The sequence below is a fragment of the Onychomys torridus genome, chromosome 11 (genome assembly GCF_903995425.1).
Source record: "Onychomys torridus chromosome 11, mOncTor1.1, whole genome shotgun sequence".
Lineage (NCBI taxonomy): Eukaryota > Metazoa > Chordata > Mammalia > Rodentia > Cricetidae > Onychomys > Onychomys torridus.
The window spans coordinates 92,374,762-92,391,920 of record NC_050453.1 but is presented as its reverse complement, the minus strand read 5'-3'; the positions used below and the strand labels follow the sequence as shown (position 1 = coordinate 92,391,920).

At 40.6% G+C, this 17,159-nt stretch overlaps 1 protein-coding gene across 3 annotated transcripts in view; it reads left to right on the top strand.

Moving 5' to 3' along the window:
• Nucleotides 1-17,159, top strand: part of LOC118592981 (contactin-associated protein like 5-1-like) — a 934,683-nt gene that overhangs the window by 559,331 nt on the left and 358,193 nt on the right. For all 3 annotated transcript variants that reach the window (XM_036202117.1, XM_036202118.1, XM_036202119.1), the window contains exon 11: nucleotides 14,983-15,089. In XM_036202117.1, the coding sequence (XP_036058010.1) occupies nucleotides 14,983-15,089 (107 nt within the window). The remainder of the gene's footprint in view (nucleotides 1-14,982; nucleotides 15,090-17,159) is intronic.

Below are 17,159 nucleotides of genomic sequence, written 5' to 3'. Positions count from 1 at the left end.
TCCCCAGGAATTTTGAAGTTTTTGCAAGAAACAGGAGGTATCAACACTTGCTGTTCTTCCAGGGGACCTGAGTTCCATTCCCAACATCCACTTCAGAGGATTCACAAATGCTCTTTACTTCAGCTTCAGTGGATCCAAAACATCACCCCCCTCCTCCCTCACACCCACTCACACATGCACATACACGTGAATGAAAAATAAATCTTCAGAAACTTTTTTAATTTTAATGTTTAATATATTTTTTGAGGGACCTCTTCTCTTTGTTTCCATTTTCAATCTCATAGGTTATAGGGTGGCCCTGGATGTGTTGGGAATTCAACTTGAGAATGCTGAGTTGCACAAGGAGATTAGGACCTGACTTGTATCTAAATATAGTTTGGTTTATGCTGAGATTCCTAGAAATTGTGGTTTGTAGCTGGGGAAGAAGAAATTCCTCAACCAAATGTTGTTAATTGGGTTGAAATGTTTGGTCCTCAGCTAGCGGAGACTTCATCCAGACCCTCAGGTGTGGGGCCCCTTTTCCTGCCACATCCACAAGAACTGCCCTGACTTTTTATCCTATCTTAAAAAGACATCCTATCTTGTTAACATTTTTGAATACTGTCGAGGATCATGCTGATCCTGAATGCTCTCTGCTTTGAAGAAGTGGCCTTGAATATGTCATGGACAGTGTAAGATTATCAACTTTATTCAGTGGGAGGGGGATGCAGCACAGTGGTTATCAGCTTCTACTGAAGGAAACACATCTTGCCTTCATCCAAGTCTTTCCCTTGAGGCCCAGCACTCTCATCCCAAGTGCTGTTCTAGCATCACTGATGAACTTGCAGACGCCTTTGACCACCAGGGCATGCCCATTATCTGAGGATTCCCCCATCAACAATCTACCATGGGACTCTTGCTGTGAGCCAGACCCCGGAAAATTTAGGAGACTGACTTCTGACAAGTTCTCTTTTTATTCACTTAATTCCTTAATGTCTGCATCTGCTGTAATTACAACACATTTCAATTATAATGAAGACCCAACTGTGGTGGTAAAATGGGATTATGATAATTGGTAGACTGGAGAGGCACAGAAATGGGTTTCAAAAGCTTTTTGAAAAAGCTATCTGACCAAAACAAGATCAATGTAGTTGGCTGCTAATTAAAGGGAACAGACAAAGGAAGGCAACCTAGCAGATTTTAATGTATGAGCATCATTAAACAGCTTACATTAATCAGCTTGCCTTTTGAAGACTATTGAAATGTTTTGTTTTGGGGTCTCTAAGGAAAGCATATGGAAATTGAAACTGACCTTCATCTACATGTAGAAAGAATATGAATTCTTAAAAGGGGAGACATAAAGTACACATACATACAGAATAATTAGCTCTGGGGTTGGAGAGATACTCAGTGGTTAAGAACACTTGCTGATCTTCTAAGGAGACCTGAGTTTGGCTCCCAGCATCCATGTTGGACAGCTCATAACTACCTGTTACTATGGCACCAGCAGATCCAATACCCACTTCTAGCCATCTCAGGCATCCACACTTATATGTTCATTCTCACAGATACACATGCATGAAGATTATTTTTAAAAATGAAATAAATTTGTGTAGAACATCAGTCATCTGAACTTTTGGAAATTGAGAGGCCAATAAATAGTGGCCATGCCCATCTAGACTCTTAGGAGAACTGAACAAGCTGGAGGGTGGGGCGGTGTAACAGTAAGAAGGTATTTCCTTATGTTTCTCTAGAAATTCAGTGAGTGTTCTTAATTGTGATTTACTCTTTAACAAATAGCTTTCTTTAAATGGGTTTAAATTGAGGGTTTTAGAGGAGTGGGCTACCATTAATAGCACATCTGTATGAATTGTCGTTCTTTAAGGCAGACACCCAGGCATACACTTAACCACTGTGCTGATTTCTTTAGACAGAGTAACATTTTATGTTAATGTTTACAAGTGACTTTTAAAATTTTCCCAGATCAATAGAGGACTATAGTGAATGGAGGTCATTAGGAGTGTATTATCAGATGGGCTTCATTCCAGAGGAGCACAGGCGTCACCTATTCAATTTTACTTTTAGAGTCAGAGTAGGAATCAGAGTGGACACAAATGCCTGCTCCACTCTGGGTGGAAATGAGAACTCACTAGGTCTTGGGGACTTAAATAAGGGAAGCCTCCACTGGATAGTCTATGGTTGCTATGGGACTGAACCCTGGCAATCACCCCAGAGTTTACCTGGCACATCCACTGAAATGCTGGCTGTCATGCAATTTCAATGTCCTCCTGTTCAGGCTACATGCCACCTCCCTATATCTTTGGTCCAGTTGTTTCCATCTCCAGGCTGCTACTATTTCCTACATGGATGTGTTTCTCTTTACTATTGTCTAATAACAATTTAAAAAAAAAAGTATGTACAATGCTGGAAAGATTGCATAGTGTGCAAAGCTCTTGCCACACAAGGATAAGGATCCCATGTAAATGCTAGGTGGGTATGACAGATTACATGTGGTACCAGCATGTAAGAAGCAGAGGCAGGGCATCCTTGAAAAAGATGCCTAGCTAGACTATCCAAATCAGCAATCTCTGTGCTCAACTGAGACCCTGACTCAGAAAAGGAAGTTGTAAATCATGAGAGGAAACACCAGAGTTCAACCTCTAGCCTTCACATGCATGCACACGTACATACTCCTGCACTCAAGCACACATACCACACATGCACATACATATATCCACACACATGCAAAATCTATACACACAAATACACACACCACATACATATAAAGATACATATACACAAACAAATTGCAGTGGCACTGTGTAATGATGCTTCAGCCAGTGACTTTCTACATATACAAGGCTGGCCTGTCCATATTCTATCACTTGTGACCCTGTAGTCATCTTGATTCATGGAAGTACATTCTACAATGCTTATTCCCTGGTCCAAGGATATACTCCCATCAGAGTTGTGAGGCAAAACATGACTTCCAGACCAACTGTAAAATACTATGAGTGGTGCAGACATTTCTAAGGGTTAAGCTAGTCTTTTTAGGACTGTGAAAACAGCGCAGTTCTTGCCTTGCATGCATGAGGTCCTAGGTTCAATTATCAATAGCACAATAATATATCAAAACCCTTGCATGCATGAGGTCCTAGGTTCAATTATCAATAGCACAATAATATATCAAAACCCTGCTTCTATTCTCACACTTAAGCACCATTAATATATAAAAGTTCTCTTTCCATCAGGCCTTATTCTTTCTTTCTAAATAACAACAGTGATCACAATAGCACAACCACACATTTACTTTGCATATTGTATGTGTACCACATACATGTGAGTGTGTGGGTGCCTGTGTCTTTCTCTATTACTCTCTGCCTTATTGCTTTGAGACAGGGTCTCTGACTAAACCAGCAGCTTGATGTTTAGGCGAAGCTGTCAGGCTAAGCTGATGTAAATCAACTTGTCTCTGCCCACCCCATCCAAGCCCCACACCCCAACCTAGTGTTGGGGTTACAGGCAAGGTCAGGATTGCTTGGTTTTTTACATGGTTCTAGTGAACTCAGGCCTTTGCAAGTGATCTTGCCTACTGAGACATCTCCATTTAGGGTGTTTCACTTACTAGCATGATGCATACTGAGCTATCTCCTCCGTCCTGCACAGTGTTTCACTTACTAGCATGATGCATTCTGAGCTATCTCCTCCGTCCTGCACAGTGTTTGACTTACTAGCATGTGGTCCATTGGGAGACTCCCCAGCCTCACAGTCAGACACAACTCTTCATTTTAGTTGCTTCGGCATTCCACAGTGTGGGTGTACCGCTGTTTCTCCATCCCAAGATGGAAGATTATACCCCCATGTTAGCTTTTAGTTATGGTTTTACATTTTAAAGCTGTTATCCTTGTTAATGATTGTGTAGATGGTTTGTACATATACATAAATATTTCTGGACCATTATTTCAAGATGAGGACTTAGAGGTCAAGGCAGGCACACCACCTATGCTGATGGCAGCTCACCAAGATGTTAAAGGAAGCAGAGGTAGAGGAAGTGGAAAAAGACTTCAGGGATTCTGGGTATACCAAGGAATTTGTCCTGAGATTTCACAATTTAGATGAGAGGTTTACCCCAAATGGCTGTTGTATTTGTGGGTTAGTCTTCTGTGAGTGGCCTTAGAAGATAAAGTTTAGCTGGAGGATAATAGATCACTAGAGGTGTGTCCTTGCAATTGGCTCCATGTGTCCCTCTCTTTACTTCTTGGCTGCGCTGATAAGGGCTTCTCTGCTCACCCTCTCACCGTGATGGACAGAAACAGAAACAAACATACATTTTCCTCCTTTAACTGCTTATCTGGAGTATTTTGTCACAATGATGAAAAGCTAACACTTGGGGCCTGGGTAATGGTTGTGCAGAAACAGTATGAAGGGCAGTATTTCTCCTGGTGTAACCAGGAGAGAACAAGATTCAGGACCAGAAACAGAAGTCAGCATGGGTACTACTATGGGAGGTCTGGAGGCATAAAGGTCTGGTGGCTTTTATGTGCAGAACACATGATTAGTAAGGTTCCTTTCTCATTTTCCAAGGGATACTAAGACCAGTGCTGTAGTACATGCTTTTAGTCCCAGGGAGGCAGAGGCATATGGGTTTCTGTGAGCTCAAATCTAACTGTCTACATAGCAAGTTCCAGGTCAGTCAGAGCTCCATAGTGAGACCAGGTTCAATTTCATGTAGTGTGTATTTTTCTGTGTCCCAGAATTACATGGATCTATGCAGTAGGTCATGATAGCAGAAAAGGAGAGAAAAGAAAATGGTGGATTAATATTAATATGAAATCTAAAAGTAGTTACTTAAAAAAGAATAAATGAATAAATCTTTGTGATAAGTATCTAAGCCCCCCAAAAGAGAGAGAATAGTCATTACAAAATACAGATCAAGAAGATGTGAACACCAGCTAATGCAAGAGGGGGGGGGGGAGAGAGAGAGAGAGAGAGAGAGAGAGAGAGAGAGAGAGAGAGGGAGAGAGAGAGAGAGGGAGAGAGAGAGAGAGAGATCTCAGTCTAGGGAAAAACAGACAATTATTTTCTTTAGCCACAGTTGGCTGAGGAATTGGCTTATATCCCTAATAACCAGAATTTGACAGAAGTGTTTACAAGATGACTTGATATCTGAAAATAAAGTAGAAACATTCTTCTTCATAGAAAAAAAGAGGAAATGATGAGGGCTGGCTCAGTTGGTAATGCACTTGCCTTGTAAGTACAGAGTCCTGAATTTTATACCCAGAATCCATATGCAAAGCAACAAGTTAGGTGCCTTGTACTTGTGATCCCAGCTCTGGGGAGACAGCAAGACTAATCACTGGGGCTCATTGGCTGGTCAGCCCAGCTGTTTGGCAAGTTCCAGGCAAGAGAGAGCAAAAAAAAAAAAATTAAAGCAAATAACTGTAAACTAACAACAAAACCCAAACAAACTTGATGATGGTATATGTGATTCTTTTCAATCCTCTACACACATGCATACATGTACACACACGCCTCCCCCACACTCACATATATGCACAAACACCCACCAACATACAAAGATAAATTGAATTTCTTAAAAGCAAGGAATTCAAAACCCCATTTTTAAAACATTCAGATTGTTTACACACACTCAGATAAATATATTCCTAAGTCTAGTAGGTTCCCTTAATCAGGTCTAAAGGAACTTTAAAAGGTTTAATGTCTAACTCACTTTAAGTACATGCCTCTGGATATTTCAAAAACACATTTAAACTATGTTCTATTTACTTTCTCAATACATCGATTTATTACATTAATGTTACATTGTTTATGTAAATAAAGCTTAAAATCCAGAAAATGATTCTTTAACTTCAGTGAATATCGTTCTGTCTTAGGAAGATTTTATTTTGAGATCTATGTCAGTTTTCTCAGACATCTTAAATTGAAAATTACAAAAAAAAAAAAAAAAATAAGGGCATATTGTCATTAGTTATAAATGAAAAATAATTATATAAATGTTTTTAAAGTATGACTACCATCATGATATAAGAGAAAAGTCATATTTCTTATTTGAGAAAAGTGGCATGTCTAGGAAGAAAATGTTATATTCCTTGTTACACATGAAGTATAAAATATGAAAATTGAAAATATTAGTGTTGATTATTAGGTTATTAATTTGGTAGCAGTTTAAGACCCTAATTAAGGCTCCTCCTGACATTAACAGCTGATGTTGAGTCATAATTCTATTACATTGCAAATATGCTTATTTAAAATTTATGCTTGTTTTTAAAATTCAATAATTCTAATTGATTTCCAGAGTGATGCAGATTATAACACAAGAAGCTCCTGGTCTAGAGAGACTCACTTAGGACTTTATTTCTTTTAGTACCATACTTTTCTTTACCCCCAATTGATACTTTGTCTGGTTACTTGAATTTTGATACTGTGTTTAGAAATTTCCTGGACAAAACACTTGCATGCAGGAGGAACATGTTTAACATGCTGAGTGATGAAATCCTGGGCACCTGCTACTTATATAGTGTCTTCAGTCAAGGCCTAGCGCTGTCCACAGTGGGTCACTTAAAAGACATCCAGACAGCACAGAGGCATGCTGAACAGATCTTGATCTGTTTAGGGGATGTTGGCAGCCAGTGGCCCACCTTTTAGCAGAACTCGGGAAGTTTTCTTTATTGCTGAATATAAAGAACTCTCATGTGACTCTTAACCTACCCCTAACAACATTGTGTATAATTTCAACCCTGTTAACTTAGGGTTTAACAGCCTCTTACATGACCTGCACTCACTTGTGCAGTTCTCCAGAAAGTTCACAGTCTAATCAGTATTGTTTTTAAATATTAGTGGTAAGGACACCAAATAAACTACAGTAACTCAGATAAAACACAATGAAAAAGTCTGCCACCTGACAAGTAGAAAGTTGAATATGGAAGGGGTTGCTGTTTGGACACTGTAGCTTAAGGGTTTCACAAATTAGTAAATGAAGAACAAGTGGAAATAAAACTATAATCTGCCTTTCCTGTTTAGGGAATTTATGGAATTAATTGTGTGTATTATCATTTTCATATAGTATGTAAGTGTTTTATTATATACACATATAAATTTTATTAGTTCCCCTTAAGCCATTTTTATATTGTTAAAGACACCTTTGTACCAATATTTTTATTTTCGATGTGTAAATTTATGTACATGTGCACATATATGTGAGTGTATGTGCATGCATGTATGTTCATCTGTGTGAAGAGGCCAGAGAGCAAACATTGAGTGTCATTCCATTTTTTTTGAGATGGTGCCTATAATTGGGACCTGGAGCTGGAAGAGTAAGCAAGGGTGGCTGTCCTGCAATCCTCAGTGATATACCTGCCTCCACCTTCCCATTACTGATGTTACCAGTGTGTGCCAACACGCCGAAATATTTTACTGTTTAGGTAGGTTTGGAGGATTACTGAATTTATGTCCTGAGGTTTACATGCCAGTTTCCTGTTGTGGAATATTAGTTTAAGGTATGTTACATTTGTTTATGCTGTTGATCATTTGTTTAATGATACAAAGACATGTTGCATTCTTTTATATTGTATTTGTTTAACTCTGTAAAGCTGTGTTACTTTGCCAAAAATACCTGATTGGTCTAATAAAGAGCTGGAGGTCCAATAGCCAGGCAGGAGAATGAATAGGCAGGATTGTCAGGCAGAGAAAATAAATAGGAGAAGAAATCTAGGCTCAAGAGAAAAGAGAGGAAAAAGGAGAGAAAAGAAGGAGAAGAGGACACCAGGAGCCAGCCACCCAGCCACCCAGCCACCCAGCCACACAGCCACACAGCCACACAGCCACCCAGACACACAGCCACACAGTCACCCAGCCACCCAGCCACACAGCCACACAGCCACACAGCCACACAGCCACATAGCCACATAGCCACACAGCCACACAGCTACCCAGCCACACAGCTACCCAGCCACACAGCCAGACACTGAGAAAGAAGGAAAGAAAAATATATAGGACAAAGGAAGGTAAAAAGCCCAGAGGAAAAATGTGCTTCAAGAGAAACCAGATAATTTAAGTCAGAAAAGCTGGCTGCAAACAAGCCAAGCTAAGGCCAGGCATCATTCATAAGTAAGAATAATTCTCGATGTGTTTATTTTGGAGTTAGGTGGTAGGCCCCCAAAGAATTAATAACAAACAACAACAACAACAAACCAACCCCAAAACATTAGTTTTTCAAATGAACTATTACTCCAGCTCCCAAAACACCTTTAAGAGATCTAATCTGATAGCTTCATTTACTATCAGTAAAATCTTGGCAATCTCTGTGACGATTTTTCTCCTTTCTCCTTGGCACAGTGATGCTGTAATATTTACTCCAGGAGCTCAATTTGAAGATGAGCCTCTGACAGAGGTAAAGGGAGAAAGTCAGTGTGAATGGCAGTTTCTGGCATGGTAGCTTAGAGGCCTGACCACTGGGCTGTTGTTTTGCCTTTATCTAATTTTTATATTTTCCACTTATAGGATGGAAAACAATACTACAAAGACCAAATCTCAGTTGTAATTATGAACACATGTCAAGATTTCATTTAGAGTTTAATGGTAGGACAAACCTCTGAGAAAGCCAATATCCAGTGGTCTCTGTGGAAATACTTGCAGAAGGCCAGACCAAAAAAAATAATATTTGCTTAAAAACAATTAGCATATTTAGGTTATCTATCACTGAATATTTGGTTAAAGATTATGAGACTTAAGGTAAGATAAGTGGGTAAGTTGAATTTCATAGTGTACTTTACACTGTTAAAATAAATGTATGTTTATAAAGTGAAGTTGGAACTTAATGAATATTTTAATGTAGGCTCATTGCACAAGAATTAAGAAACAAAGAAGCTCTCAGAATAAAGTAAAGTGCACCCATGAACATGGGTGTGGTCTTTTCGCAGAAGAAAGATAGAAAATGAGATATACCCAAGTGGGATTAGACCTCAAGCAAAAATCATGGAATAATGTAATTTGTTGTTGTTGTTTTTGAGACAGGATTTCTTGCTGTAACCTTCCTGGCTGTTCTTGTCTTATCTTGCTCTGTAGACCAGGCTGGTCTTGAACTCATGGAGGTCTGCCTGCCTCTGCCTCCCCAGTGCTGGGATTAAATGCATCCACCACCATGCCCAGCCAAAAAAGTAAAAATAAAAAAATAAAAGGTATATTTTTAAAGCAAAAATTATACATAGTTTTTATCACTGTTACTAGATATTTTGTCCAAAGCTTTAATTTCCCTTATGCACATATATTCTACTTCTGATTCAGTTTGGGGAAATTATTTATAAGTCCTTAGGTAATAAGGTTGTTGGAGCCCAACAGCACAGTTCAGTTGCCAGGGCAGTCAAAATCAGGCATTCTTTATCTGCATCTCTAAACACCACAAAGGAGGAGCCAGTTTGTGAACTCATCTTAACTTCTCTACTCAGATAAATTAATTTCATGGTCCCTTCCTTTGTTTTTGTGCATGTGTGTAGTATGAGCACATGTATGTGAGAGTCTATATCCCCTTGCATGTACATATATTTTCCAGAGAAAGTTGTTGGATATCTTGCTATATCAGTCTCCACATGATTTCTTTGAAGCAGGGTTCAGTCTCTCACTGAACCCAGTTGGGCTTGCAGCCATCAAGCCTCAGTGATCCTCCTGACTCTACCCCTCATAGGGCTAAGTTACAGGTGAGTACATGGTTATTCTCGGGTGCCTAGGATTCAAACTCAGGTCTTCATGCTTGCACAGCAAGCCGCTAAGCCATCTCCCCAGCCCCATGGTGTTCCCCTTTCCCTCTGATTTCTGTTTACAATGAATTGAAGAATCTTCAGTTCTGCAGGCTCCTGCCACCCTGATATTCTGCATAATGCAGTCACTCAACAGCAGACTGAATCTTTTGAAACTGTGAGTGATAAGAGTTTTTCCTCCTTTAAGGCTTTCTGATGTCTTGGTTATAGCTCTTTGAATGTAGTTTACACTCTCCTTCCTTACCATCTCTTCACTGTGCAACCTCCCATTCACATTCTACTGTGTGACTTGGGAGCAGGCAGGTAGGTGAAGTAGAAGCTGGCTACACTTGTGTCTTACTGGCAAGGCCCAGCTCAAAAGAAGGCACTTCAGCTGGCTCTTACTTACCTGAGAATGTGTTCATTCACCCCATCAGCATCACCTATTGTAGGCTGGGATGTAGCTATGTTGGAAGAGCATTGGTCTTGCATGTATGAAGCCTATTGTGTAAAAGGAGGTAGACTTTTTCTATCCTGACCACCCAGTCTCAAACAAACACATGGAAGCTTATATTAATTACAGAATACTTGGCCAATACCTCAGGCTTATTACTAACTAGCTCTTACATTTAAATTAACCCATTTCTATTAATTTGTGTATTGCTACATGGTCCGTGGCTTTACTGGTCCTCTGGCATCTTGCTTCTTGGGCAGCTTGCTCACATTTCACTTGACTCTGCCCTCTTCATCCGAGGCCTCAGTTTGATTGGTCTGCCTAACTTTATCCTGCCTTGCTGTAGGCCAAACAACTCCATTATTAACCAATGAGAGTAACACATATTCATAGCACACAGAAGGATCATCCCACAGCACTATTGTTCACTTTCTAGTTCCACATAAACTGGGCCTGGTGGCAGGAAGAATGGAAGCTTGAAGTCGTTTGCAGATGCATAACAATTTCAAGGCCAGCCCAGACTGGGATAAATGAGACCCTGTCCAAAAACAATCAGTGAACTGAAGAATAATAAGGAAAAGAATAGATGAAATAGTCATTTGTTAAATGCTTACTCTCTTTGTTATTGGGGGAATGTTTGTGAATGCATTAATTTATTTTTACTTTATCATAATGATTATCATAATGAAATCGCCAACATACACTACTGACATAGGAAAGGAGGTTTATTTAGTAGTTTTGGAGGCTATGAGTCCAGGTGGCTCAATGTGAGCTTTTCCTTGGTTCCATCTCCTCATGGGGTAGATAGAAATGCATGAGTGCATGAGAAAACTACCAAGTGAGGACATGTTGAAGCAGGAAAGGCTGGACTTGCTTCTATTATAACAATGTTCCCCTGAGAACTAGGGACTAAATGAGCCCTACCTCCTGAGAATACATTCTGAGAACCCACCAAGCCCCACTCCACAGTTTCACTGCCTCCCAATAGTAGCATTTTAAATACAAAACTTCTATCACTTCATATCACTGTGGGACAACACAAAATCCAAGTCATAGCCGTGACATAGACAGCAAGCAGTGCCTTGTGGATCTTAGGTTATTTAACGAACAAAAATGAATAAACCACACACACACACACACACACACACACACACACACACACACACACAAATTGGGGGAAGCAGAGAGAGAAAAAAAATAATCAAAAGCAGATCATAATAAAAGCACCTATGGAACATCAGCAGTCAAGGTTATCATTTGATTTGCCCTCCACATGCCTGAGTTTACATTCACATGCACCCGTTCATATGTATTTGCACAGAAAGAAAGAAGAAGGGGGAGAGAAGAGGAGAGAGGACAGGGGAGGAGAGAAAAGAAAGAACAAAAAAGAAAATAAAAGGAAGAGCAGAAACTGCAGAGATTGCTCAGGAGTTAAGAGTTCATATTGCTTTTCTCAGCAGTATGGAGCAGCACACAACTCCCTGAAACTAAGGTGCCAAGGGATGCAACACCCTATTCTTCCACAGGCAGCTACACTCATGTACACTTACCCAATCTCTCTTTATCTCTCTTACCACACACACACACACACACACACACACACACACACACACACACACATTACCATTAAGTAAATAGCAAATTATTAAACCCACAAAAAAGTTTTAAAAGACAAAACTGGGACAGTGAAAGAGGGTTGGAGGTACTCAGTGGCAACACATTAGAATTTGAAGTTGCATGATGGTAGAGTCCTCATGGAGAAGGTGGGCTGTCTTGTCTGGACTACTATATGGGTGCCAGGGATTTGAACTCTGATCTTCATACTTCTTTCTTTCGCCAGGACTTTACTCACTGAGCTGCCTCCCCAGCCCCCCATCATGCCAATTTTTACTCTCATGCCTGAGACTATCAGTATCCACACATGCTGTTTATTCCCTTTTTTAGCTCTAGGACATTCTCTTTCTGTGTTCAGTTCTAAAACAATCATTTTGGGCCAAGAAGAGGGAAGAAAGGAAGCAAAACAACAGGTAAAATGAACTGATGGAAGAACTGTAAATCGTGCTTCTGAAACAGCCTTCTTAAATAAGCAATTGGGCTTAGAAACCTGATATCAAGTGTCTGTGTTGAGATGACCTTTTCTAATCTTTGTGCGCTGCTCCCCAATGTACCTTGCTGTAAGGCAACTCTGCATGTTCTCGTTCATTTTGCTCCTTATTCTAGGAATATTAGATTTTTTCCATTTCCCAAATACGTTTTTTTCCTTCCAGAAACACATCATTGACTTTTTCAGCGACCACAGAAAAATGACTTTGTAGCCTACATTTTCAGTGCTAAATTGAGTTTATTAACACTAGTACAAGGTTATTAAAGCTTATTAAGGATGTACTCAAAGAGGCCAGTATTTCTGACATCTTGCCCCTAGCCCTCTTCCTCCATATCCAACTTGGACTTGAGACTATAGCGCTGAAAACATAATTTGTATACTGTAGGGAAAATGTGTCTTGGGGTCTTTTTATAATGATAAAAATCTATGGTTTGTGTGTGTGTGTGTGTACCTACTTGTACATTTTTGTGTTGACGGTTGTACAGATGCACCTGTGTGTGTCTGTGCATGTGGAGGCCAGCAGACACTCTTGGGTATTCTTCCTCAGGTACCACTCACCTTGCTTTTGAAATAGGATCTCTCATGGGTCTGGAACTCACCAAACAGGCTAGACCAGACAGCCAGTGAGTACAAGAGATTTGACTGCCTGTGCCTCCTCGGCACTGGCATCACAAGCTTCAACCGTCATATACATGGATTCTGGGTTATTAAGCTCAGGTCTGCATGTTTGTAAGGCAGACACTTTTCTGATTAAGTTATTAATTCTTCCACAACCTTGGAGAGTTTCCTAGAGAAAGTTAAGATCCTGTTAGTTCAAAGTAACAGAATCTCAACTCCAGCCAATCTGAACGAAATGTATATTTTCCTGGAGAACTCTTGATATATCTCACAGAATGTAACACACTTTACAGCAGTCTTCAGAAGGTCTGGGAGTGAAAGTAGGTCCTGGGGACAAGAGAAAGGAAATGAGCAAATGTCATCAGGACTCCTCCCACCTCTTGTTGTTCTGTGTGCTGCAGGTCACCAGATCTTTATCCATGTATCTTTTACATTCTTTATATACATGAAGTTATGATCATAATAGATGTTGGGATCTTGTGTTCCATAGTATAAATCACCAAAATCAGGCTATTTGCAATTTTCTTTGCATCATAACTAAAAGAGTCAGGCAGTGGTGGTGCACGCTTTTAATCCCAGCACTTGGGAGGCAGAGATAGGCAGATCTCTGTGAGTTCGAGGTCAGCCTAGAAGCTCTAGGACAGGCACTAAAACTACACAGAGAAACCCTGTCTTGAAAAACCAAAAAAAAAAAAAAAAAAAAAAAAAGAATCCAAAACAACAACAACAAAAAAACAAATCATAGAATAGACATTGCTTATCTTTCTGTTGTTAAAGCAATGAATACATTGTTGAGGCAGCAGAAAAGTCATGTGGTAAAGGTGCGTGCTGTCAAGGCTGACATCTTGAGTTTAATTCTAGAGATTCACATGGTGGAAGGAGAGAACTGACTCCCTCAACTTGTCCTCTGACCTCCACACATCCTCCATGGCATGTGCCCCTTGCCACCACATTTACACCCACTAAATAAGTAAATAAATAAACAAATGTAAAAAGAATACTTAAAAATAAACACTTTGTTGGCTGCCAGGAACAGGCATGTGGTAACTGGGGCCTCTTTGGATCTGCATGGGGGCAGGTAAGATACAGTGAATGGACATAAACTAAGCCGCCTCATGGGAGCCTTGGGAAGGTGAGCTCAGGGTAAGAGATGTTCAGAAGTTGGGCTGGAGAGTTGCCTCAGCAGTTAAAAATACTTGCTGTTGCAGAGGACCGTGGTTCAGTTCCCAACACCCACATGGTGGCACACAACCATCTGTAACTTTACTTACATGGTATCCAATACCCTTCTCAGGCCTCCTTCAGCATCAGGAACACATGCATGTGGTACACATTCAAACATGTAGGAAAGCACTCCTACCCATAACATGGGAAGAATAAAAATAAACAAAAAGGAGATGCTCGGAAGCAAGGTAATGGCAGGATACAAAGATGAGAGGTCCAGCCAAGGTTGTTCAAAACAGTGCTATTCCCACACTTTTTAGGAGGGGTGAGGGGGTGCGTGGGAGGTTGGGAGGTGATGTGTCTTACTCAGATCTTGTTATAAGGACACTGTATTGGTTTGTCTTAACTAGTAAATGTCTTCAGGATGGCTTTGGCACTTTCTGAAAAGGTAGAATTTCCTTGCATGTTAGGGGAAGTGTTAATGATTGAACTATGTCTGTTTCTGTAGGTTGATATAGCTTCCTGGCCATCCAAAAAGAGAAGTACAGACAGTCATCTCCAGGACTGTTACTTTTTTCCCCTTTCCTTTCAAAGGCTGCCATACTCTCAAATGTAAAGGAATGAGCCTTCCGCACTGTGTGCCACAATAAACACAGCATTCTACAGAGTGCTGCCACTTCTGTTTAACTCTCTGCAATAGCACTGAAGCTCTAACTAAAGATAGAATTCAGCTCTGAGATCCCCACTACTCAGAAATGCAAGCGGATCTGTATAGTTATCGTGTCATTTAATCCTGACAGTTACAAGACTTTAGCAGATCTGTTTCCCACTGTGGCTCCTAAAGGTTTTGCTTGTCTCTCTGTTCCAATTGTCTTGGTTTATCTCATTTATTATGCATTATCTCCCATTAGGTGTTTGCCAAACTACTGTGAACATGGAGGACAATGTGCCCAATCCTGGACTACCTTCGACTGCAACTGTAGTAACACTGGTTACACGGGCGCCACCTGTCACGACTGTGAGTACACACCATACACCCACAGTGTATGGACATAATTCAAGGAATGCAGTGTGGGGACCCCGACCACTCAACACAGTGAGGACACTGTTTATTCTTCTTGCATGAACTTTCCAATGGGATGTTATATCCAAATACTAAAGCAGGCCAGGAAAATACAAGGACATAAGACATATCTTTGTGGAGTTTATGTGATTAGGACAAACAGTGAACTTGGATATGTGCTAAGGTAGAAGAGAGAATGGTGATATAAGTATGTAAGGATCTGTAGAACAAATGGTGTTTTCCTGATGGCTTAAGTTGTACTGTTACAACAAGTTACACACACACACACACACACACACACACACACACACACACACACACATATATATATATATAACTGGTGCAAATAGCAAGTGGTAGGATGTAGGTCTTAGTTACTTTCCTGTGGCTATGATAAAAACACTCTGACCAAAGCAACTTGAGAGAGAAAGGGCTAATTTGCGTTTTTAGTCCCAGAAGGATACAGTCCATCGCGAAGGAGGAAGACTTGGCAACACCTGGGGAAGCATGGTAGAAAGAATAGAAATCCTGAAAGGTCACTTTGTATCCACATGCAGGAAACAGAGAGTGAATAGGAAACAGGGTAAAGCTCTATAGCTTCAAGTACCGCCCCCAGAGACCCATTTCCTCCAGTGAGATTCTACCTGCTAAAGGTTCCTCAATCTTCCCAAACAGCCCCGCAAGTCAGGGAACAGCTGTTCAATGTGAACCTAAGGGAGACACTTCACATTCAAACTACATCATGGCTAGACCACAAGTTCCTCAGACATCAGCCTGCTTTCGTCCTCATTGTCCCTGTTATGGTAGAAGTCACCTCATCAGATTGTTGTCATGGCTAAGGGAAGAAATTCCATGGCAAAGAAACAAAACTGTGTTGTGTGTGATTCAAAGGCTTCCATTGAAAAAGTGGTTGAGGGTTACTTCTCACATTCTGTTGGCTACATACCCAATTATCATCCCCAATAGGAGGCAAAATCCATTCAGACTGCAGGAAGTGACACTATAGATCCAGAGTATTGGTGATAAGTCTTGATGACTACCTGTCAATCCTGGGCATTTGGAAAGCTTCACTTTGAAGGCCTGTGCTGATCTTGTTCCAGTTTTAGAAGGAAAACAGAAAAGAAAAGGATTCTTAGAGTAACAGAGCAAGTTGGATCCACAGGTGTAATGGTGTCCTGTGGAGAATCTCTGCAGAATCCCAGGGGCTGGAGGAGGACCCTGGTGATTGTTAGTTATTTGGTAGCACTCTTACCCTGCGAGGAAACATCCTGAAACACGATAAATCCACTAACAAGAGTTTTTATTAAGATAAGAAAGAAAGAGACAGACGTGAACAGGCCTGTGGAAAACACGCGTGGTCAAGCGAAAGAGTGAGGCCAGGGAACATGGTGCCAGCTTATAAAGGGTGAACCACGCGTGCATACAGGTACCCATGTGGCTACTCAATGCATGTGCATAGATCACATGGCTGCATGCACGCTTTATGCAACCATGCAAAGCCACGGGGTCCTGGTCACGTGAGACATTTTGACCCGGAAATCGCTGTTTTGAACGGGAAATAACTGGGCGGAAGTGTCTAGGTCTGCTGGGCATGCCCTACCATGTGGACATGTTGTGAATTCATATCAGTGATAGTGATGAAGCAGGAGAAGGGGGCTACGCTCAGACATGCAAAAAGGGGCTATATCCATTTTCCTACAGTTGGCGTAATTTCATCCTTGTTCAGGACTGAAAAGAATTTTACCATGTATATCAACTACATTTTCGTTATCAGTTCCTCTGTTAGCAGACACCTAGGAAGGTTCTATGATTTTGCTACAAACAATCCTGATGTGCACATGTTTGTGGAAAATTGACCTGGGGTTCTTTGGGTAAATACCTAGGTGTGGTGAAGCTGAGTTATCTGGTTTGTCTAGTTTTCACTTTTCAAGTCACTTTGTCTCATTTGTAGGTTCTAGGTTGTATCAAGTCATACATACAGGTGACATGAAAGTAACAGTGAAGCATTCTGGGAAAAAGGGTGTC